This window comes from Ictidomys tridecemlineatus, chromosome 10 (genome assembly GCF_052094955.1).
Source record: "Ictidomys tridecemlineatus isolate mIctTri1 chromosome 10, mIctTri1.hap1, whole genome shotgun sequence".
Taxonomy (NCBI): Eukaryota; Metazoa; Chordata; class Mammalia; order Rodentia; family Sciuridae; genus Ictidomys; species Ictidomys tridecemlineatus.
Window position 1 is genome coordinate 49,911,683 of NC_135486.1, and position 25,429 is coordinate 49,937,111.

General features: G+C 42.0%; 1 protein-coding gene and 1 pseudogene across 1 annotated transcript; one reads left to right on the forward strand and one right to left on the reverse strand.

The window, feature by feature from the left end:
* Positions 1–1,120: 1,120 nt before the first annotated feature.
* On the forward strand, positions 1,121–9,500 carry Degs1 (delta 4-desaturase, sphingolipid 1). Its single transcript, XM_078022900.1, has 3 exons — positions 1,121–1,324; positions 5,873–6,615; positions 8,654–9,500. Exons 1-3 carry the CDS (start codon positions 1,243–1,245, stop codon positions 8,798–8,800), a joined length of 972 nt encoding a protein of 323 aa, XP_077879026.1. The 5' UTR covers positions 1,121–1,242; the 3' UTR covers positions 8,801–9,500.
* Positions 8,860–15,283, reverse strand: LOC144367605 (elongation factor 1-beta pseudogene; annotated as a pseudogene).
* Between the last annotated feature and the right edge of the window lie 10,146 nt (positions 15,284–25,429).

Below are 25,429 nucleotides of genomic sequence, written 5' to 3' on the forward strand. Positions count from 1 at the left end.
ATATTGCAATGGGTTGATTCATCTTTTAAGTCCTAGTTAATTTGTAGGTTTCCTTTCTTTTATTTATTAAAAAACCAAGGAGTCTTGCTATAGGGTTCCCCAGTCAGATCTTGCTGATTTGGGTTCCCCAGTCAGATCTTGCTGATTTGGATTCCTGTGGTGTGGTTTAACATGTTCATCTGTTCTTTCCAGTTTCTATACATTAACAGTCCAATTTAGGGACTTGATCAGTACATGCTGTGGTATGTGTATGGGTGGGGCATGAGTGTGGTTTGTACGTGTGTTATGTGTTCACAGTGTGTTCTTTAATTAGGAGGCACACCACGTCTGGTTATCTTTGTAATCTTAGTACAATATTTTTTCCTTGTTTTCTTTTCTTTCTTTCTTTCTTTTTTTTTTTAAAGTGCTGGGGCTTGAAGGTTTGAACACAAGGCTTTTCGCTGTGCTAATGCGAAAAGCCCCCAGAGTTTCTTTTTTGATGGAGAAGTGGTAACTAATTTTGAAACAGAATGTCCTGTCTTTCAGGAAGAGGTTGTGGTTGATGACTTCAGTGATACACAGGTGCAAGGTTGAGCAATTACCTTGTAATATAAATAACATTAGAATGACAAATTCCATACCCTTTTCCCCCCTCAAAAATTGAACTTTCTACTCGATCAATTTCTAATTGCCACACACTTCACATTTCCCTCGACGTATCATTTCCAGAACGCAACGAAAAAAAAAAAACACCTCAATGGACAATTTGCTATTAAATATCAAACAAAACTTGTCCCAGCAGCCAATTATTAACGCCAAAGAGCCTCAGGTCACGGTGGAGCTGCAGCACCTTGGGGAACTTACCCACCCCACCCCCACCCCCAGCCTCGTCTAACTGGAGCTTTATTCTTCCTTTTTCACCTTTTCCTGAGTGCGGACGTGCGCACCTGCAGGGATTCGAAGTGCTCCACGAGTCCCAGAACCTCAGAGGCCGGCGGCCAAGAACCGTGGAATCCCGGATCCTCGCTGGGGCCTCCGAGTGTGTCGCCCGGAGGCAGCCTCTCGCCGGGAGGCCGGGGCGGGCCGGGGCGGGCCGGGGCGGGGTCTTGGGGCTCCGCCCCTGGCCGCGTCTCGGACGCTGCGCCTGCCCCCCCTCAGACACAAGGCTAAGGAGCTGCCGCCAGCGCAGTCGCTTCGACAGATCCCGGCGGCGAGCGAGAGCCGAGACCGGGCCCGTGAGCCGCCGCCGCCGCCGCCGCCGCCATGGGGAGCCGCGTGTCCCGGGAAGACTTCGAGTGGGTCTACACCGACCAGCCCCACGCTGACCGGCGCCAGGAGATCTTGGGTGAGGACCCGGCGCCCCGTTATGTGCGTGCACAGCCTTCCGCGCGGGCCCTGCGCGGCCGAGGGCGCCCGAGGCCCGTTACCAGCCCGCTTCCCGCGCGTCCCGCCGGAGCTCGGCTTCCTGCTCTTCCGCTCGCGCTGGAGAGGCCGGGCTGAGGCGCCGGGCCCGGCTGCGGGCCCAGGAGCGCCCGGAGGCAGGGGGTCCCGCGCGTCCTCGCGCGTTGCCGGTGCCTTTCCGAGAAGAGGCGCGGGCGCGTCCCCGAGCGCAGGCGCCCACGCGGGACCCCAGCCGACCCGTTGGGGCCAAGGGCCCCTGGGCCACCCCTGGCCATCCCTCCAGCGGGAAGATCCCGTTCCCTCTGTGGGCGCCGTTGCTGCCGCCTGCTCCCGGGCGAAGCGGGCGTGTGCGGTGTAGGGCGTGGTCCTGCGGCATCCTGGAGCCACTTGAACCAAGTCACGTGGTCCAGTGCCGAGGGCCGTCAGGGCGAGGGACCGGCACCTGACCCTAGGACCCAGGGTCTCGGATCGCATGGGTCCCTGTGTGCTTTTCCTACAAGCCTTGGACGCAAGAAGGGTAGAATTCATAAGACGTTTTTCATCCATCCCGGTTTTGTGGATGAAAAGACTGAAATATGGAAGACTTGCCAAATAAACAGGATGTGCAGCTTAGCCTGCTGATTTCCCAAATGATTGCTAAGTTAGGCCTTTTAGGCCAAACTAACTAGGCCTTACCCAACTCTCTGGAGTATTTGGGCCTTCTGTGTAAACATTTTTTTCTTATCCCTTGCAGGCTGCTCTTAATGATATGTTAGGCACTGGGTTAAATGCTTTACAAAAATGAAAAACCGGAGTTTAATCCTCTCTCTTAGAAATTTGAATAGGTCTGTAGTTTAAGTGATGAGTTAATGCAAAAAGGAGGATTCTAATCCGGTTTAGATTACCTTCAAAGAATATCTTTTTAAATTTTTAATAATTCTTGAACTAATGGTTGAAGAATTCTCTCATATATACAACTGTTTCCCTCGTTTTTCTTTTCAACATCCATTTGCCCAGTGAAAAGAAAAAATCAAGATCCTTATTTTTGCAGGAGTATCTGAAGTTAGATGTTTGAGGTTTTCACAGATGAGTGATGGTAAATTCCATTGAAATGGTTTTTGTTGTCTCCCCCCGCCCCTTCCCTTTCTGGTAATCAGACTCAGCTAGGCAAGTGCACTACCGCTAAGCTACAGCCCCAGCCCCTACAATAGATTTTAAAAATTGAGTCACTGATTAGGAGCTGAACTTTTTAATTTTTTTGTAGTTGTAGATGGACAGCATGCCTTTATTATATTTGTTTTTTTATGTGGTACTGAGGATCAAACCTAGTGCTTCACACATGCTAGGCAAGCGCTCTGCCACTGTGCTACAGCCTCACTCTGGAAGCTGAACTTTTACAGTTGCTTATTAAGGGTAGTTCTTTAAGTAACTGAGTTTTTAGATTTCTTTCTTTTTTTAAATTAAAATGGATATTTCTCAAATAACTTACATATACTTGATATGAGAATGCATATGTTACATTTGTTCTGTGTCTTGTATAAATGTCTCATAGGAATTAAAAAAAAAAAAGGACGGGGGCTGTGGCTCAGTGATAGAGTACTTGCCTTGCATGTGGGGCACTGGGTTCGCCACTCAGTATTGCATAAAAATAAAATAATGGTCCATCAACAACTAAAAAAATATTTTTTAAAAATGACTCCCAAATACTAGAATTTAGTTATCTATTCAATAGTCGGAAAATCAAGGAAGCAAGAAGGTGCAAATTGATGCAAATTTCAACCAAAAGCTTTTTTGTCCCCCACAAAATTACTATCATTTGAACCTTTTCAGTTGAAAGGACTACATATTTCTCAATGAAAATTCATTTCCAAGCAGGTGATTGGAAATTCTTCAGGGGTGGGAGATGGAATAAGCTTAGGAAAAATAAGAATCTGGGGATTAGTTTAAACTTTGTTTAAATGAAAAGAGATATTTCTACAATTTCAGTGTTTGAGGAGGTAGGGAAAAGCATATTAGACCATAAACATATTTAACAATCACCTCTATATAGTTTAAATTTATATTTAGAGGGCTGAGGATGTTACCTCAGTGGTAGAGTACTTGCCTAGCTTGCAAGAGGCCCTGGGTTCAATTTGTAATACCTCAAAAACAAAACAAAATCCTGAAGGCTCGGGACTAGATCATTATCAGTGGGTCAAATAAGAATAAGTCACAAGTAATGCCTTCTTTACTTTTTGTACTTTCATAGGGAAGCAATTTTTTAACAAATTTATTGAAATATTAATCACATAAAATTCACCCTTAAATTTAAAGGATAAAATTCATTATTTTTAGTATACAGTTATGAAATTCTCCCTGTCATCTAATTTTAGAACATTTCATTATCCCAGAAGAGGCTCTGAACCCATTAACAGTCCACATCTGTTTCTACTCCTTTCCCCAGTAGAAAGCAATTTACTTCTGTCTTGATTGATTTACCTAATTGGGACATTTCTTATAAATGAAATCATACAATGCTTAATCTTCTCTGAGTGACTTCTTTCACTTCCTTTAATATTTTTGGACAATATATCATCCTCTTTGTAGCTAAATAATTATCTTTTTAGGGATATACCACTTTTTACTTAAGTTGGTAGGTGTTTGGGCTGTTTCCCTTTTTCAGCTATTTCATATAATGCTGTGAACATTGATGTGCAAGTTATTGAATGGATATGTTTTCATTTCTTTGGGGTAGATATGTAGGAGTGGAGTTGCTGGGCCATTAGTCATTTTGAAAACTGCCTAAAGGTTCTCCAATTTACACCATTTTACATTCCCACTAGCAGTGTATGAAATTTCTAGTTATGGGCTGGGGTTGTGGCTCAGTGGTAGAGTGCTCGCCTAGCATGTGTGCGGTACTGTGTTCCATCCTCAGCACCACATAAAAATAAATAAATAAATAAATACATAAATAAATAAATACATAAATACATAAATAAATAAATGTATTTTGTCCATTTGCAACTGAAAAAAGAAAAACTTAAAAAAAATAGTTCCAGGGCTGGGGATGTGGCTCAAGCGGTAGCGCGCTCACCTGGCATGCGTGCGGCCCAGGTTCGAACCTCAGCACCACATACCAACAAAGATGTTGTGTCCGCCGAGAACTAAAAAATAAATATTAAAAACTCTCTCTCTCTCTCTCTCTCTCTCTCTCTCTCTCACTCACTCACACACACACACACACACACACTCTCTTAAAAAAAATAATAAAAAAAATTATTCAAAAAAAATAGTTCCAGTTTCTCCATATCCTCATTGCCTCTTTTTTATTTTAACCATTCTAGTGGGGTGTGAAGTTGAATCTGTAGTTTGTTTCTGTTTTTCCTATTGACTAATTATGTTAAACATCTTTCACCTGCTTATTAGCCTTTTGCATTTTTTTTTTATTTTGTTTGGTTGCCATGCTGGGGATCAAGCCCAGTGCCTTGCCCATGGCAGGCAAGCACTCTAGCACTGAGCTATACCTCTAGCCAAGTTTTTTTATATTCTGAATACAGTTCACCTATGAGATAGATGATTTGCAAACATGATTTCCCATTCTGTGGCTTGTGTTATCATTTTTTTGATGATATCATTTTCAACAGAAGCGATTTTGATATAGTCCAGTGTATCTATTTTTTTTCTTTTGTCACTTGTGCTTTTGTTTTAGTATGTAAGAAACCATGAAAGTTAAGAAGATTTACTTCAACGATTTCTTTTGAGTTTGACCCTTTTCTTATAGTTAGATCTGTGATCCATTTTTAGCTAATTGTTACATATGGCCTAAGGAAGGGGTCCAACTTCATTCTCTTGAGTGTTGATTCCAGTTGTTCCACCATCATCTGTTGAAAAGATTATTCTTTCTCTCCATTTCCTTATTTGGCTTCCTTATACTACTGACTTTTTAAAAAAATATATTCTTAGTTGTAAATGGATACAATACCTTTATTTTCTTTATTTTTTTATGTGGTGCTGGGGATTGAACCCAGTGTCTCACACATGCTAGGTAAGTGTTCTACCACTGAGCCACAATCCCAGCCCAGAACTAACTGACTTTTATATACTGTTACAGCTTTGTGAAATTTCATTACAGAATTACTTGGGGTTATTTGTCTGAGAGAAATGTGAAACTAAGTTTCATGGTTTTAAAATACCTACAGAATGTATATTATGTTCTATCCTTTGTCAAATGTTGATTTATTTTATAAGGTTAAGATGCTGAAGATCTGTATAACATAGATAAAATATTTAATACAAATGAATACATCTATATTTGGGAGTAATTTTTCTTGCATGAATATTAAGTTGTTGTGTCATAGTATTTTAAACTTTACTATCAGAATATTCTCTTTCCTTGTAGTAGGTAAACATTTAGTAAAGTCTTGAATAGAGGGAATATTATCATTTGGAGATGAAAATGTCTAGTTAATGTGTTAATTATAATTCATGAGTAATTAGGTACTTTTCTACATTCCTGATTTTTTTTTTCTTACAGCAAAGTATCCAGAGATAAAATCCTTGATGAAACCTGATTCCAACTTGATATGGATTATAATTATGATGGTTCTCACCCAGTTGGTTACATTTTACTTAGTAAAAGACTTGGACTGGAAATGGGTCCTATTTTGGGCCTACGTCTTTGGCAGCTGCATTAACCACTCAATGACTCTGGCTATTCATGAGATTTCCCACAATTTTGCCTTTGGCCACCACAAGGCACTGTGGAATCGCTGGTTTGGAATGTTTGCCAATCTTCCTATTGGGGTTCCATATTCAATTTCCTTTAAGAGGTATCACATGGATCATCATCGATATCTTGGAGCTGACGGCATCGATGTGGATATTCCTACTGATTTTGAGGGCTGGTTCTTCTGTACCACTTTCAGAAAGTTTCTATGGGTTATTCTTCAGCCTCTCTTTTATGCTTTTCGACCTCTGCTCATCAACCCCAAACCAATTTCTCATCTGGAAATTATCAATACTGTGGCCCAGATCATTTTTGACATTATAGTTTACTACGTTTTTGGAATTAAATCTTTAGTCTACATGTTGGCAGCATCCCTGCTTGGTCTGGGTTTGCACCCAATTTCTGGACATTTCATAGCTGAACATTACATGTTCTTAAAGGGACATGAAACTTACTCATATTATGGGCCTCTGAATTTACTCACCTTCAATGTGGGTTACCACAATGAACACCATGACTTCCCCAATGTTCCTGGAAAAAACCTCCCACTGGTAAGTAAAGGACTTGATGCATATTCTGATTTCTGATTAGTATGTAAGAAAATTAGTTTGACTTGTTTATTTTAAAGAGTCCACTATATTTTGTCAATCTAAGCTGCTCATCAAAGAAGGGGGAGAAAAGGAAAGGATGTAAATGCTGTGTCTGCCAGCTTAATTCTACAAAGAGTTAACTATCCTTACGCTTAATTTCTGAATTTAGGGTTCAGAAATGTTGAAAGATATATATATATATATATATAAAAGTAATTTGGAAATAGAAAACTAAGTACCTTGTGATCATGATCACTATTAAACCAGTGCTAAGACTTGTTTAATTTATGATGAACAGATAATCTAGATAATTGGTCTGCAAAATTAATGGACAACAGTTTCCAATACCATAATCTTTCTTAATCAGGAACTCTTTGTTTTGACCAAAGACTTTGTTTATTGTACTTTTACTGTAATACTATGGTTTTGCAGGAAAATGTCGATTGGTGATACATGTTGAAATATCTAGGGATGATATATTAGGGCTAAGTTGTCACATAATTTCTCCACCTTTCAAAAAGTTCAGAAAAGAACAAAGTGTGTGGGTTTATTAGATATAATACAGTTTTCATAGAACACAGAGAGAAAGCAGATTCATAGGGTTAATCAGTGGTAAAACAGGTGAGGGCACATTGGTGTTCATTTTATACTTTTTGATTTTTGAGTAGGTTTTACATTTTCAGAATAAAATGCATGGGAAAAAAATTAGCACACAACTGCCTGAAGACAGTTTGAGCCTGTGCTGCAATGCAGTGTCATGCGGGTGTCATGCTGACCATATAGTGGCCTGAACAGAGTGTGCAGCCTTTGTTTGCCTTTTCTGTGACTAGGAAAGTGATTATTATATAATTTGTTAAAAGGAATGTGGTTTAAGAAGAAAGCCAGTCACCCTTTGAACAGAGGGTTTTTTTTTTCAACATAAACTGATACTTTCATTTTTCTAGAACAGTTCCAGAATTGAAAACTTAGTTCAGTCATCACTTGACTTAAGGCCCAAAGTACATCTCTGACCATTTAGTTCCCTTTCCCTTTCATGTTGTCTTCTTATTCAGTTATCCCTAGAGTTCACTTGTCTTGCCTTTCCTATTCTATGCTGTGGTGTTGAGGAATATCTTCTTTCCTCAATAACTACCTGATATTTGCTGCATAAATTATAGTAGTTACACTATATATAACTATTGTATGGTTAGTAAGTATGCAATATGGAGTGGTTTTTTTTAACATCTATATTAAAATCACTCATATCATTTCCCCCGCTTAAAGTATACATTTCAGAGATTTTTAGTATAATCAGAGTTGTGCAGCTATCACTATAATTAATTTTTAAAAGTTGTTGTAGTAAGATTTTTTAATTTAATATCTTCATTTTTTTAAGTTTAATTTTCCCTTATTTTTGGTGAGCTATGCATGTTTTTCCATTCTCTCACAACTCTGTAGAACACATACATAGACATCCAGAGATTTATTTTGTTAGCATTTAAATATAACTAGACACATTGGCTAATAAATTCTCAGGTTTTTTAACTCCTAATATTAAAGAATTTATTGATTTTTCTCTTAATGTCTTTGAAACATTTACAAATTATCAACTTCTTATTTTCATTATAATCATAATATTTCAATATGATTTGTTTGATTGCAGTGTTTGTATTCAGTGTCTAAATTGGCAGATATTTAACATTTTGGAAAGATGGTATCTTTCTGTTCTATTTGATGGAACCTTTCTGATCTAGCCAATAGTGATCACTAAAATTTATTGACCATAAATTCACTGTGGATTATGATCAAGGTTTATTTATACATATGTGTGGACTGTAGATCATTCTTGTTTATGAAAGAATTTTAGGAAGTTTGGAAGGACTAGGATCAAAGTTACCTCCCCTTGAAGGGGGATTTGATATTTCATCCTTTTCTGTTTTGTGTCAGACATTCACCAGTCATCCTTGATAGGCCCTAGTGTAACACTTGCTATCATCTTGCTGTATTTTGTCCCTTCCAGGTGAGGAAAATAGCAGCTGAATACTATGACAACCTCCCCCAGTACAATTCCTGGGTGCGAGTACTGTACGATTTTGTGATGGATGATACAATAAGTCCCTACTCAAGAATGAAGAGGCATCCAAAAGGGAAGGAGGTACTGGAGTAAATATCACCACGGCCAAAGGAATTCCTCTCTGAAGCTTTATAATAGCTGACAAAGTGGAATTTTTGCTGAAAACTGAAGATCAGTGATGCTTAGAAGCTATCATGACACAATTTCAAACTAGGATCTTCCTGCTGTTAAGAAACTAATCTTGGGCTGGGGATGTATCTCAGTGATGGAGCACTTGCCTGCAGCATGCTTGAGGCTCTGGGTTCAGTCCCTGCCATCAAGAGCCAATAGAAGCAGCAGCAGCTGCTACTCAGGCTTCAACAGGCAGCCTTACCCCTTCATGCTCAGCTTTACTCACTCACTGTATTGTCGTACCTAGAAGATCTTCACCCATTTCTGTCATTTTGTAAACATATCATAAAGAGTATTTCTAGTATGTTATTTTCACTATAAAGTTTTACTTTATTAAAATAGCTAATGAACTGAGCTGTTAATCACAGTATATTAGTATTTGTTGCATTTTTGTATTTTTCTGTCTTTATAATATGGTTACCTGGGTATTAGGGGGAACTTTGTTTAAAATTTCACTCCAAAAATAATAATTTAAAAAGGCTGCAAGTTAATACAGTATAAATGATTGAGACGGAAATGTTGCCGAACTACTTAAATTTTTCACTGTTGTACATGAGACCTCAGTTAGATTCTGCTGAATTCTGTACAGCCTACTCATGAATAAAGTACTTACTGAACTTAATCATGGCCAGCATCCAACTTCCCTTCAGATGTACTGACACTCTCACACATTAGTAATGGCTTAACTGATAGTCTTCCATGATCTTCACTCAAGGGGAGACTGATTGTAGGCTGATGGCAGGTATTTAGTATAAGGAGCCAGTATCATGGGCTATTAGACCAGCAGTCCTGGTTTTCTCGGTCACTTGGGGTGAATATGGTATAATATGGGAAACTATTATTAAAATATATTAGCTAATTATGGTTTTATGTAGTGGAAGGCAACTCCCAGGCAGCTAAGTGTGAAGAGAAGAATCTTCCAGGGACTGGCAAATGTGCTTTACAGTTTCAGCCCACAGTGCTTTGCTTTCCTTTCCTGACTCCCTAGCAAGGGAAATTCCTAGTAACGTTGAATCCGTTGCTTAAATAACCATTGATCTAAAGTATAGAAGGCTAATAGAACCAACTTTGCAATTCAGATTTACTCTGTCACTAAAAAGGTATCTGTGAAATATATCCATGGATTTACTACTACTTTTAAACAGACTGACCCCTTGATTCCTCTCACCTGTAGAACTCTAGCCTAAAACTCCCAAATCTCCTCTGAATTCCACTACCTGCTAGATATAAAATACATGATCATCCCTCACCATAATTTCTGTTTCTCTTACATTATCACTTTTTGCTGGTTAGACATTTCAGAGTTCTAGCAGGCCTACCTAATCTGGCTCCCATGCCAGCTCAGTCCATTCTTTAAGAGATCTGCCAGTTGGGGCAGCAAGAAGACTGAGCCCTGGAACCTTCCAGAAATTAAGCTTGAGGAATCATGCTTTCACATGCTTCACACTAGCTCGCAGTTCTGTCTCATTCCTTCACTTTTCTGGTCTGATAATCTTGTCTCAGGGCTCCAAGGCCTTCCCTGGACCATCTCCACCCTACAGCAGGAACCACTTTTTTGGACCCTGAGGACCAATGATTACCTCCTCATCTTGTCTCCAACCACACTGTTTTGTAAATAGACAGTTTGTCCCCCCCCCCCAAGGTTTCAACTCTTCAAGGGCTGAGGGATCTTCTGTAGTTATGTTCTTAAAGCTCACATGATCAGTGCTGGCCTTGGAGTAATTGCTTGATAAAGGAATAAGACCAGCAGAGAGTCTTTGAACTTGAGAAGCTTTATCTAAAACAGCCAAAACAGGGTTTGTATAACCTTCAGGTAAGTATGATATATTAAAAACAACAGACATTTCTTGAGAATTCTTACTTTTCACCTACACCAAGTGTTTACCTGCATAATCTTATGGAAGTCTCAACAATTCTATGATGTATTAATATCTTCATTTTGTAGATGAGAAAACCAAGGCTGAGAGAGATTATGTAACTGGTCCAAAATAAAAATCCGTGACTCCAAAATCAAAACTCTTGACCAGATTCCCCATGGCTTGTCTAGTGAGCCTGCCCAGGGAGTAGCAAAGAAAATCTAAAACATGTGTTCCATTACCAAATTGATGCTCAGTCCACTTTTATGTTCTGGAGAGATGTCTCTGATTTTAACAATGTTTACCAATCTAAAGTCCTAATATGAAACATTCATGTTTAAATCCATAGCAAAGTTGCATTTATTGATTTTGTAGATTCTTTATCAAATGTTGCATTAGAGAGTGAGGACTCAAAGTAGGATCCCAAACCAAGGAGCTGGGCAATGCATATTCCCATTCAGCAGAATTCAGTAATAAGGGACTTCACAAAATAGGATTGACACATGGCTGGAACCAGTGCTTTGTCAGTCAGTACGTACAGAATGATAGATAGTATTCTAATCCTCCAGCCTGACAAGCTAGCTATTAACCTCTACACTTTCTATGTGGAGATGTTGCTGAAAACTCAGTCCTTGTCCCTAATGCCAGTCCAATACCAGAACACAGTTGTATGAAAAAGAAAAGGTTCATTGCTTTGCTAGCAAAGGAGAAACACAGAGGACTCCTGTTCCAAACACTGATTCTGCCCATCAGCAGGAAGGGGTTTTTAAAGAGGTGATTAAGAGAAAATGAGGTTAGGGAGGAGAGATCAGGAATGGAATAGGGAAAAGAAGATCAAGGAGGAGAAGGTTAGGGAAAAGATGAGGGAGAAGAAGTTTGGGAAAAAGAAAAAAAAGTTTCAAAGCCACAAGTTAACCCCTATTATGGAGGAACTGAATGTCCATGTTCTGGGGATTAACCTGAAGCCACCTCTGTCAAAGCTTACACTGTTCTGCTATAATACTTGTCCCGCTGACTTGAAGAGCTTTCACTGGACAAGAAAATGTGCTGTTTCTTGTTAGGCAAATCTTCCTGAAGCGACAGTCATTTGGAATGAAGCAAGAACAGTCTGATGACCTAAGTCTGGGAAGGCCCTGAGAAAACTACCCTCAGAAACCCAAGAGTGTTAAGGTACTTTCCATACTCAGTTCTGAGGACCAGCATGGCTAAAGCCTGTAGAGGAAAGAGCAGGCAGTGAACCATCAGGAGGTGAGGCCTGAGGCTGATGAGCTGAAAGCCCTGAAGTGGCTACAGTGTCAGCAGTGAGTGAATGGATAATATTCCACTATTGCCATGTATGAAATAAATCAATAAAAAGAATCGGGGCATCATCCAAAAAGGGACACCTTTGCTTCTGCCAAGTTTCATCTGTATTGGCTGATGGCTCAGGAAGCCAGTAACTGGACTCCACCCAGGGGAAGTTTCAGGTGGCACTGAGTGGACACCTCACTGTATTTCTGAAGGCAGTGGCTCTCACAAACGTGAAATGATGAAAAGACCCAATGCGAAGGCAAAGTTCAGTTAGGGGATCCTTGGGAACTGTGGCCGGGTGGGGCTGCTAGTATAAACAGCACCTTCTGGGAAGGAAGGTGGAACCCAAGGAAACACAAGGTGCCCTATATCACAAGTGGACCATTGATTAGTAGGCACACATCTCTGTCCTTGCAGTTCTTGGGGGAAAGGACTGAATGGACGCTGTGTGAAAGATGGAGGAATCCAACTGTCAACAGTGAGATGATAAATCCTTGTGGAGCAGCAATCTCCAATCCAAGCAGGGCCTCTGTAATCCCCTCCCCTGTGAGTTTATTCTCAAAGGCTGCCCCAACAGACCTATGGGGAGAGTTTCATAAGACCCAGAATGACCCTTCATTTGTCCAGGTAGTGGTGTGAGCCTCAATGAGCAGCCGAGAATTCTTTTAGCATAAGAGGGTGTCACACTCTCCACCCAACCCCTTTTCCTTCCCATGCTGAACAGTAATCCCCCTCTTGGCCATAACCACACACTGAGAAACCTGTTTCCCCTCCAGGCTGGGCATTCCATATGCCAGAAAGTGGGTTCCTTTCTATCTTCTTCAGAAGAAACACACTCATGTGATCTCTCCTATTTTTAAGCTCATGTCTGCTTCAGCACCAACAAGGAGAAGGCCCTGCCTACTCACACAGCCTATTAGAGGCCTCCCTGTCCACACTCACTGAACTCTGAATCCCCACCTCTCAGGGCGGAGTTCTTCCCTCTGCACCCACCTCTGCTTCCCAGAGTGGAGTCCCTGGGGAATCTTCCTTACACTTCACTATCCAAGGATTCTCCTCAATCCAAGGGGTCAGAGGTCCTGGGGAAGCACCTGGATCATGAGGGATTACTCCACAGAGACATGATCATACATCAGTCTGGCATCTCCTCACAATCCCCGCCACAAACACTTTGAGAACTCTTTTCGAGTGAAAAGAACAACTTCAGATTCTAATTTAATTCTAACACCCTTCAATTTTGTAATAGCAATTCTTTATTTCCTGTTACCTTCTCAAAAGTACATATGTGAAAACAAGTCAGGTCATCAAAAATCAAGACTAAATGACAAATTCAACCCATGTGAACATTGCCCCTCAGGCCTCATATCCCTGATGTTTCCTGTGTCCACAGGTTTGCTTTCCCTCAGAGCACCTGTTTCTGTCCTTGCTCAGTCCCAGCCTAGCCCTGGGGCCATGGGGGAGATTTTTGACTGCTTAAAGCAGTCTGCAGCCCTTTGTTTCCACTAGGAGTCGGGGTGGGGCAGAGGAGAGGGTTAAAGGCAGAGGAGGGGCAGAGGAGAGGGTTAAAGGAAAATCTCAGAAACCTCAGTCCTTTGGGAAGTGAGTTGGCCATTAGCTCATCAGCCTGGACACTCAGGAAAGCCCCTAAGCACTCTGTATTAATACATCCATATTCCTTTGATTCCTGTGTTACTTTTTCACGGGCTCAGGAACAAGTATAATTATGTCTTAGGAAAATAACCTTCCTATTTCAATCCAATTTAGTATCTTTATCTCCTTTTTAAACGCACAAGGTTAAGTACATAATCATATCACCATTTAAAGGAAGAGAAAACTGAGACTCTGAGATGTTAGGTTTCTTGCCTTGAGTTGACCAGCTTGATCTCAGGTGGAGGCCTAAGCAAAACCTGAACTGAACCACCCCTATCCTAAGTCTAAGCACTGGCCACCACCCGCTTACACCATCTTCAATTTGTGGTCCACAAAGAACTTCTATTTATGTATGCAGTGTGGGGTTGGGCAATAATGTGTCCAGGTGGGAATTAAGAAGTCTAAAGTTTCAGTCAGAGATGGTATAATTGGGAGAATATTCTGTGGTGAGGGCTAGGCCCCTTCACTCTGTTGTCTCCCCACCGTCCAGGAGACACAGTGAGCTATTTCTTGCAACCAGCTAAAGCTCATGGCTGCAATAGAGGAGAAGCAGTGACATTGCTCCAGGCCTGTTTAGACTTGGCTGCCCTGAAGGTTACCTTGGCTTTGGAAAAGTTTGCTGAGTAAATTAATAACATAAGCAAGGGTGTAGAGAGAAGTTTAACCTACCTCACAGACTTATACAATTAAGAAGACAGACTATTTTAGGACTAAAGGACTTTGTACACAAGTGTGCCAGCTTATCCTCAGAGAACCGTAACTGGGGATTAATGAGCCTGATGGGGTTGCTGCCCTGTGCCAGGCACTGTGCTAGTCTTGTTTAACTTTTCAAGCTTTATTATTTTATTTTATTTTTTTTTATAAAGAACAGAAATTTATTCCCTCACACTCAGGAGACTGAGAAGTCAAGCTTTATTTAAGTGCAATGATCCAGGAAAGATATTAGATCTCATTAAAGACAGCCTCCTCTGTGGGCAACACATAGTCCTCAAAAGGTGTGATCTGCTCCAACTTCGTCATCTTCACCATCTCCTTCTGAACCAAGTGGGTGGCTCATCAAATAGATGAGACCCAAACCAAGTGGTCGGTGTGAATGCTTCTGATACACTGCTCTAATTTTACCATCCCTATCTCATCAGGGTTTCACATCTAGTATGATGGAATACTGCTAAGCAAGCGCAGGTTTTCTGTCCTTCTTTAAATCATAACTGTGCAGGGCATTCTCCCCTTAGTCTCTTTGCTTCTTTTACTTTTCTCCTCATCATCAGGAATAAAAAGTTCAATGTCACCCTTATCTTTTCCCATCCATAATTACACTTCCTGTGGTGTCTTCTACATTGGCATGCCATAACTTGCCCAAAGCTGTCTTCACTCCTGATGAGTTGACCTGTACCTTTTCATGAGATATAATATGATTATACCAACGTAGGGCATGACACAAGTCAGCAGACAATGGTCTGGGGACTTCTTTAAATACTCTCCCATCTGCTTGTGAAGGCATATATCCCTCAATGTAGCTCTTGCTGGCCAGGTAATCAATGAGCACCAGTGGCCAGGAAGGCTTTGTAGCTCTTCTGAACCTATGTCTCTTACTAGGAACTGGAGTGGGAAAGAGTATAAGAGGTCAGCACCCAAAACTAAGGAAAAGGCTCTATGAAATGTTTAACCCTCACACAGATATTATCCTCAGTGTGCAGCCAAAGAGACTAATGGGAGAGAATAAGCAACATGTCTAAAGTCAAATAGCCGTAATTCAAATCCAAGGTCTAAATTCAAACTCCCTGACTTTGTAGAAAGGATTTGACAATGAACATTTTCCTCAAATTTGGAACATTCTTTCTAATGACTCCAACACATGTGGGTTTTGTAGTGATAGTATCAGTCCCATCATTCCCAGGAATAAGGGCAGCAGGCCAGCCATGGCTCTCAGGAAGGGTGAGAGTGTGTCATGGGGTGTGCAGTCAACTCCCCAAGCTCTTTCCACATTCAATTGCTCAGAAAATGCTGAATCAGAAGCTAGGTCAGGAGCTTGTGGCCTGGAGCTCACACTTAACCAAACATTTTTCAGATCTAGCCTAGACACATGGGTCGTCCAAACCCCACAGGTCTGTAAAGCCAAGTTTCCGTCATCCAATTGCCATGCTAGGAAAAGAGGCCAAACCAGGGAGGCCCAGGTTGTCAACAAGAAAGAAAGGTGGACATCTGTACACTGTGAGATCCTAAACCAGATGACTCCTCATGACCAGGAGGATGATTAGCTGTTGTTTAACAAGCCTCAGCAGTCAAACCCAGTCACAGGGCACAGGAAGAGCTCTGGTCTGTGAGTGCAGTTGGAGGCAGAGCAGCCATGGGGATGAAAGATGGGATCTGCATGGCCTGTGTGACTGGAGCAGGTAGGTTCTCTGAGCTTATCTGCCAGCCTACTCCCAGGCTGTGTCCTGGCTTGGAGATCACAGGAGAAAGACAGCTCTTTCTCCCCTGGGTGGACTTTAATTGTGCTGGTTCTCATTGCCAGGGGATATTGGAGCTGTCACTTGGGACAGGTCCAGCAGCAAGTGGTTAGGTCACAATGGTTTCAAACTATAGCAGTTTATGCTTGGTGTCCAAATTTTGTCTGAGTTTTTTTGCCGGGTGTCATTCTTTTCACTTTTTTAATTTTTTAATTTTTAATTTTTTTATTTTTTAAATAAAATTGTGGTAGAATATTCAATGCATAAATTATACCATTGCCACACTTTTTTGTTTTTTTTTTTATATATAGATGACAGTAGAGTCTATTTTGACATATCATTCACACATGGAGTACAACTTATTCTAATTAGGATCCCATTCTTGTGATTATACGTGATGTGGCATTTCACTGGTCATGTATTCACAAATGAACACAGGTAAGTTATGCCCAATTCATTTTACTGTCTTTCCTATTCCCATCCTCTCTCCCTTCCCTTAATTCCCTTTTGACTAATTCAATGAACTTCTATTCTTCTCCCCTTCTCCCCATTGTGTGTTAGCATTCATATATCAGAACATTCAGCCTTTATTTTTGGGGGGGGACTGATAGTCTCCAGTTCCATTCATTTACCAGCAAATGCCATAAATCCATTCTTCTTTATGGATAAGTAATATTCCATTGTGTTTATATACTACATTTTCTTTACCCATTCTTCTGTTGAAGGGCACCTAGGTTGATTCCATAACTTAGCTATTGTAAATTGAAGGACTATAAACATTGAAGTGGTAGCAACACTGTAGAATGCTGATTTTAAGTCCTTTGGGTATATATCAAGGAGTGGAATAAATGGGTCAAATGGTGGTTCCATTCCAAGTTTTCTGAGGAATCTCCATACTGCTTTCCAGAGTGGTTGTTCCAATTTGCAGTCCCACCAGAAATGTATGAGTAGAACTTTTTCCCCACATCCTCACCAATATTTATTGTACTTGTATTCTTGATATCTGCCATTCTGACTGAAGTGAGATGAGATCTTAGTTTTGATTTGCATTTCTCTAATTGCTAGAGATGTTGAACATTTTTTCATATATTTGTTGACCATTTGTATCTCTTCTTTGAACTTCCTGTTCAATTCTTTTGACTATTTGTTGACTGGGTTATTTGTGGCTTTTTGGTATTAAGTTTTTTAAGTTTTTATATATCTTGGAGATTAATGCTCTATCTGAGGTACAGGTGGTAAAGAATTTCTCCCATTCTATAGGTTCTCTCTTCACATTCCAGAAGATTTCTTTGTTGTAAAGAAGCTTTTTAGTTTGATGCCATCCCATTTATTAATTCTTGATTTTACTTTTTGCATTTTAGGAATCTGATTGAGGCAGTCAGTTCCTAAGCCAAAATGATGAAGAGTTGGGTCTACATTTTTTTCTAGTAGGTGTAGGGTCTCTAGTCTAATGCCTAGTTCTTGATCCACTTTGAGTTGAGTTTAGTGCAGAGTGAGAGAGAGGGGTTTAATTTCATTTTGCTACATATGGATTTCCAGTTTTCCCAGTACCATTCATTGAAGAGGCTATTTTCAACGTATGCTTATGGCGCTTTTGTCTAGTATGAAATAACTGTATTTATGTGGGTTTGTCTCTGTGTCTTCTATTCTGTTCCATTGTTCTTCATGTCTGTTTTTATGCCAACACCATAACATGTTTTTTTTTTTTTTTTGTTTTTTTTTTTTTTTTTTTTTTACTATAGCTCTGTAGTATAGTTTAAGGTCTGGTATTGTGATGCTTTCTGTTTCACTTATCTCACTAAGGATTGTTTTTGCTATTCTGGGCTTCTGATTTTTCCAAATGAATTTCATGACTGCTTTTTCTATTTCCATGAAGAATGACATTAGAATTTCACTAGAAATTGCATTAAATCTACATAATACGTTTGGTAGTATGGCCATTTTGACAATATTAATTCTGCCTATCCAAGAACATGGGAGATCTTTCCATCTTCTAAGGTCTTCTTCAATTTCTTTCTTTAGTGTTCTGTAGTTTTTATTATAGAGATTTTTCATCTCTTCTGTTAGATTGATTCCCAAGTATTTTATTTTTTTGAGGCTACTGTGAATGGGATTGTTTTTCTGATTTCTCATTCAGTTGCTTCATCTTGGCATATAAGAACACAACTGATTTATGATGTTAATTTTATATCCTACTACTCTGTCATTGATAGACCCCAGAGTGTAATAGAGTAGTATTAAAGGTACTCACACTATTGTGCAACCAATCACCAAGACTTTTTCATGCTGTAAACTTGAAACTTTGTACCTGTAAGTATTTCTCCATCCCCTTCACCAGCACCTGGAAACCATTTCACATTTTTTTTTTTGACATTTTCAGAAACTCTGTTTCTATATATTTCCATGAATTTGACTACAGGATTTTAAAATATATATATATATATATTTATTTTTTATTTGTAGTTAGACACAATACCTTTATTTTATTTATTTATATATGGTGCTGATGATCGAACCCAGGGCCTCACACATGCTAGGCAAGCGCTCTACTGCTGAGCCACAACCCCAGCCCTCACTAGAGGATTTTTAATCTGGCAAAACTCTTTTAATTTTTCCCATCAATATACACAACAGTCCATAGAAGGCCTATTTCACACACACATAGTAGCAAAGACAAATATTACTCATGGTTGGAGGCACAGCCTCCCCTGCCTTAGACAGGCTCAGGTTCAACACCTTGATTCACTGTCTGCTGGCAGCTGGAGAGACCTGTGGGCTGGCTGCAGGTGCTGCTGAGGGGGCTGGCAGGAGGCGCTCAGCTCACAAGGCCCTACTCTGCAGCTACCCCCACCCTCCTCATGCCTCCCCCTCAGCGGAGCTTCAGGCCATGAGCTTTGGCAATGGGAGCTGGGCTTCCATGATCAGCCAACACGACAGACATTAGAGCTGGATCCAGGCAATTCACACCTGCGCATTTCCTGAAGCCCATGTGGACAGGATTTGGTCTTTTCACTGCTTGATCTGCACAGACACTTGTCCAGGACTGGAATGGCCACATGAAATGGGTTTTCAAAACTGAACCTTCTGGGTGGTGAGAAGGAAAGAGGAAGAGAGGCCTTTCCTGCCACAGGATGCACACATCCCACAGGATGGGAAGCCCCAAGGACCTGGCTCCTGCCTGCCTCTCCCATGTGCCTGCCCCTCCCCACACAGTGTCCTAGCAAGGCAGGCTTCTTTTCTGTTGTGTACACACTCAAGACCACTGAGAGTCAGGAACTCCACAGCTCCCTCCATGTGGACCCCTGCACAGCAGCTCCATCCCCACACTCAGCTCTCAACACCTATCTTTGTCCTCAGCAACTGGCTGAATTTCAGCTTTACCAGAAAGTGTTCACTGAGACAACCACTGGGTACAGTGACTTCTTTGGAAGATATCCCAAGACAAGGGTTAGGGAGTGGGAAGAAGTCAGAAGAGGTGGGTCAGTAAAGAAGCAAGTAACCATGGGGCAACCAGTCATCTAGACACCAAGTCCTAGAACAAGACACCCTGTTGGCAAGGGGGGACACTGAGGGGAATGCACCTCACAACAGTCCCACCAATGGTTATGCAAGTGTCACCTTAGAGTACTTCATGGGGCTGCACATTTGTGTATTATCATGTATCAGCACTTTACAAGATTCTTAAAATTAAGTCCTGAGGAGTGAGGAAGGCTAGGTGCACACTCACCAACTCCTGTCCATCTTTGTTGAGAGCCACTGTGGGGACACTTCTGGTCTGCTGGGTGGGGGTACAGGGAAATTCCTTAGGCAAGGAGACCCAGGAAGGCCTTTGCATAAAGTCACTATCCTTTGAGGAGAAAAATGCAGATCTGCTGTGCCACTTCCTGGTGTTACACCCACCTCTCCTGTGCCTTTCTGTGAGTCCTAGAGGCCTAAGCTTCAGGGTCTCTCACTGTCCCTGGGACGGAGGTGACACTAACCTCCTGTTTGCCCACTGACAAAGTGACATATAAGCAGTGAAAGGAACCTGCCCAGAGCAAGAGAGGCAGAGTACGGCTAGTCCTAGCCCTGAAGCCCTTTCTTTAAGGAAACAGAGCACAATGATGAAAAGATTAGAGGTTTAAGTCTTACACAATACCCCCTGTGTGGCCCAAGGCAGAAGTGGGTGACCCTTGAAAGGAGAGAGGACTTAAATGCTCTTAATGACAGGTTTTGGAAGTACAAGGAGCCAGGGACAGGTTGCCAATTTAGGTTCCAGAGAACAGTCTGTTAGCCTGCTAGGGAGCAAGGGTTCACTTCATTTTTAAGTTACTAAAGTAACACATCATATTCACAGAAATGTAGCAAACAGGTGTATAAGTCATTGAGAATCCCACGGCTGCAAGACCACGACTCTGAATGCTCCTGTAACATTTGCCTTGAAGCTTTTCACAGGTCAGATGCTTTGAGTGTTTTTTTTTTAAACAAAACAAAACAAAACAAAACAAAAAAACACAGGGCTTCACTCTGCTGCCCAATCTGGCCCTCTAAATCTGGACTCAAGCCATCTTCCGGCCTCAGCCTGCCAATTAGCTGTGCCCCACTGCACTCTGCTCAGCTGGGGTGACTTTTGTCTGTCATCAAAGTTGGTGGTGAAGGAGGTCTTTCTGGAACCTCTCTTGTCCCCCCAGGTGCTCACTCTGATTGTAAAATCACCTCCTCATGAGGAGAAAGGGCACCAAGGTGGAAAGCTCTGCACAGATGACAATGGCTGGATCCCTTCCCAGCTGTGCCACTTTCCCTTAGCCTTCCCACCAGCTGCTTCATCAGAACCACATAAAAAATACTGGAACCTGGCCCGCCCCCACCTTGTGTAAGGGTGACGTGCAGCTCCCTGACCTTCCTTTCAAGCCTGTCACAGGCCAGCATGGTGGTCTATAACTGCAGCTCTGTCCTTCTCACTGTACTGGAGACATCTCCCTGGTGGGACCTTGCCACTCACTACCCAGCATTCAAGTTCTTGGCTCCTGAGGGTCACAGTGAAGGGCAGATGAGGGATGGTAGCTGAAGGATACTGCATGTGTCAGTCACCTAGGGGGTTACTGTAACCACAGGGGATAAATAAACCCCCAGCTTCTCTTGCTTTTATTTGTTTTACTTCCAATTTTAGAAGTCACATGGCTAAACAATGTACTCTCACTAAAGCTTTGCTGTAGATAGCACTTCTGAAGTGTTGGTCAGGAAGGTAACAGCTGCCTGAGTTGTTTTTCAGGAACTTGGAGGTAGCTCAAACCAATTGAAACCACCCACCTCTCACACAGGTGTCCAAAGAGTCACTTGTGAAATTAAAGGGCTGGAAACTCCATCCTCAGAGCCCACAAGGTGCCATCTTCTATTCAAGTGTTCAAGGAAAACAGCTGAGCTTGACTACGCATGCGTAGAACACTTTCTGCCAATCATTTCCCCAACAAATTCTCCACAATTCCCTACTGCTTCATTCCACAAATGCTGGAGATTGGATTTTTAGGGAGGTGTTTTGAAACCTGGGGCTCCCATCTTTGATCACCTGCTGAATATACTCCTTCAGAGTATAGCTCTCATCACAGGAGGCCTGCCCAGCCTCCTTTAGTAACATTACTTTAACAAATGCCTGAGATAAATCAACTTGAAAAAAGGAAAGGTGTATTTTTGAGAGTGCTGGGTTATTTCAGGGCTCCACTGATCTACCCCATTGCATTGGGCCTGTGCTCTACAGTACAGCATCGGGGTGGGGCTCCAGGGGCTCCAGGCGCTAGGCGCCCATTCACCTCACTGCTATCCTCCCCCTTGAAAAAGGAGAGAGGATGGAATGGGGGTCCCACAATCCCCTTTGAGGTCATGTCCCCAGTGACCTAACCTCTTCCCATGGGGCCCCATACTTTAGGGTTCCACCATCTCCCAGTAGTGCCATGGGATGGGGAAAATGCCTCCAAAAACATGAGCTTTGGGTGGCCTTTCAGATCCATATTATGGCACCCCATATCTGTGTCTGTGCAGAGTGTCTAGTGGTTAGCCCTTGCTGTTTCCTCTGCCCAGTACACTCAGCCACAAGAGCTGCATAATATTCTTCCACTTCCATTAGATATCATCTTACCAGAGGACTGTCCTGACCACTCTCTGTAAAATAACCACCACTACTCACACACTCAGCCCTCTCCAAAGCCTAAGCACATGTCCTACATATGGATATAATGACTCACCCTTCTCTCTCCTCCCACAAGGAAGAAATTTTGGTTTGGCACATAGCTCAATTGCCACCAACCAGCTCAGGTGCCAGTGAATAAATATTTGTTGAACAGATTAATGAAATTTCTCCTCCCACGTACAATAATGTTCTTCCAGTTTCTAATTTCAAGGTACAGGTGAATGCTGAACTGTAAATTACCATACTGTGAACTGATGCTAATTTTAAAAATCACTAGAACTTGAAATGAATACTGCTTAATTTTAACTGCTACCCAGACACATTCCAGGTTCCAAGGGGAAACAAATACAGAATTCTTCAAGATTGAGACTTTAAGTAATTCCTAAGTAGTTTTTCTCCACATTTATTACATGCTAAGCAGAAATAAGGAGGGTTCCTGGAATTTGTTCCTTATCCTCTTGAGTCGTAATCACACAATGCTTTCTATTCAGGCCAATCCCCATTGCTACCTGACTTCAAACTTCAAAATGTCTCAATCCAGTCCTTCTGTGAGTGGGGGTGGGGTCCATGTGAATAACACTGGAGAAAATTTTAATTTTAGCGTGCTGACTCACCAAATAGCCAGCTGACTGCATGTAGCTACAGGGCAAGGAAAAGGAGAAGGAAGGAAAGGTGCAAAGAGTGGGGACAAAGGCTTCTGTTTTTAGATTTTCTTTCTTACCTCTGACAAGTCTCAGAATGCATTTTGTGTTGAGACAGACGTGAGCACAAATGCTTGTCTGAATTGTGCATACCATGAAGGTGGAGTCATTTGCTCAGTGAGTGAAGTTTGGCAGGAACCCAAGGCCTGGCATTTGCTTTCTGCTAGATGAGCTGAAGCTGTCAGCCACTCACATAAAACCATCTAGACAATTCAGAACATAACCACTTCTGCCTCAGCCAATTATTTCAGTAGAAAAGCACTTCCCAACTTTTAAAAAATCTCATTGTGAATTATAAATACAGAAAAGGGTACTAAATACATATGTACAGCTTAGAAGATAATAATAAAGTGAACCGCATTTGCCTATCATGGGTTAAGAAAAAGAACAAGCACTTTCTAATGAAGACCCCCTGGGTGCACTCCATCATATGCCTTTTCCCACCAGACCACTATCTGGACCTTGGTGTTACTTCCTTGCATTTCTTCTTAATTGTCTTCCTTATAAGCAAATCTCCAAAAACATTATTTAGTTCTGAGAAGCTGAACAGGAAGCATAGACCTAGCTTGTTCAAAGAAGGGCAATTGCGCCCTGCTAGGTACAAGCTCCCAGCAGATGAGCTGAGCAGAGGTAGGGGCTTCAGCTCTTCTCAGGTCTCCAGAGGCCCTCTGGGGAGTGGGCAACAGGGAGGATGTGAATGAGGTGCTGCTTGTCCAGCAAAAGCAGTCAAAGGGCAATGGCTGCTGTGGAATTTTTGCCTTGATTCACAACAGTGGCAATAGACTGAAGCTGATATGCCCAGAAGGGACACAAGTGTCCCTGAGTGCTCTGAAAAACAGAATGTGTAGTTGGCTGGGTGCACATGAGCATTTTGTCTGCACACGCCAAGGCAGCTGGTTGCTCTGTGGTCACAATTTGAGTTATGTCTGTCTCCCAAGTCAGCCCCAGCTGCCCTCTGTGAGGAGCACAGCTGAATTCTCCCAGGCTCCTGTAACCCCTCTATGGAAATGTCTTCCTTTTTCCTTGGTTGACTTTCTCATTTTGATGGGACACATCCTCCTATAGTTTCCTGAGAATGGGTGGAAGGATGTAGACAGACAAGGCTGCCTAGAGGCTATCAGCTGGGATTCTAGGTATCCCAGAGAAGCCACTAAAGGCCTCTGGACTCAGCAGAAATCATCAAAGTGGATAGAGTCTAAGACAACTAGAAGAGTCACGAATTGATCCTATATGAACTTAGGTCAGCAATGGCCTGCCCTTGGGATGCCCCCAGGAAGGCAGGAATGGGAAGCCTGCAGGCCCTGCAGGAAGTTCATCTAACACTGGTGGCAAGCATCCAGGACTAGAATCTGTACATTATGCCTGGGCTGGGTGCTCCCCAGTGTGGGAGACCAACCTAGAACATGACTTGAGTTAACTCCCCGCTGGGCAATGTGGCATCAGGCACCCATGCTGCTAGACTGCCCAGCTCTTCTAGGGTTCGAGTGACTGTGCCTTCGTGCTTGGGCATGTCATTCCACAGTCCCATGGGTGGAGCTATGCTCACCTGTTCCTTTGTAATATAACCCCTTGCCCTGTTTAGGATAGAATGTTCCATGGAAATGCCTTGTGTGTGTCCCCTTCTCTTACAGTGCCCTTGGGTGTGGCCTACCTAGATGTCAGTCAACCTGCTGACAGTGGACATCATGAAGATAGACTCAGCCCCCTGAAACACATCACCCCAATTGGAGTAAGGGCAGAGCAGAGCCGCTGCCCACACCTGCAAGGTAGGCAGACCTGCGACCGACCGGCAGAACAGACCCAGCGGCCTGCCAGCGTGGTAGACAGATCACCCCAAATGGAGGAGGAGCACAGCCGCCGCCTGCCCCTGCAAGGTAGACTTTTCAACTATACAAGAGCAATATAAATATATAGGGGGAAAATTTTAAAAACACAACAGTTTCACCAAGCAGAAAGAAACGCAATCAGTATGAAAAGACAAGGAAAGAAAGGACCACAAGCAATGCAGGTCAACTCAAATTTAGAAGAGGTAATAGCTGCAGCAGACGGAATGTCAGATAAAGAATTCAGGATATCCATGCTTCAGATGATCTGGAGTCTCAAGGAAGACATTAGACAGCAAAATCAGACAATGAAAGATCACTTCGACAATGAATTACATAAACAAATCCAAGAAGCAAAAGATCAACTATACAGGGAGATAGAGGTTATAAAAAACAAACAGAAATCCTAGAAATGCAGGAAGCAATAAATCAACTTAAAAACTCAATTGAGAATACTACCAGCAGAGTAGAACACTTAGAAGATAGAACATCAGACAATGAAGACAAAGTATTTCAACTTGAAAAGAACATAGACAGCTCAGCAAGACTGTTAAGAAACCATGAGCAGAACATCCAAGAAATATGAGATAACATAAAGAGACCAAACTTAAGAGTCAT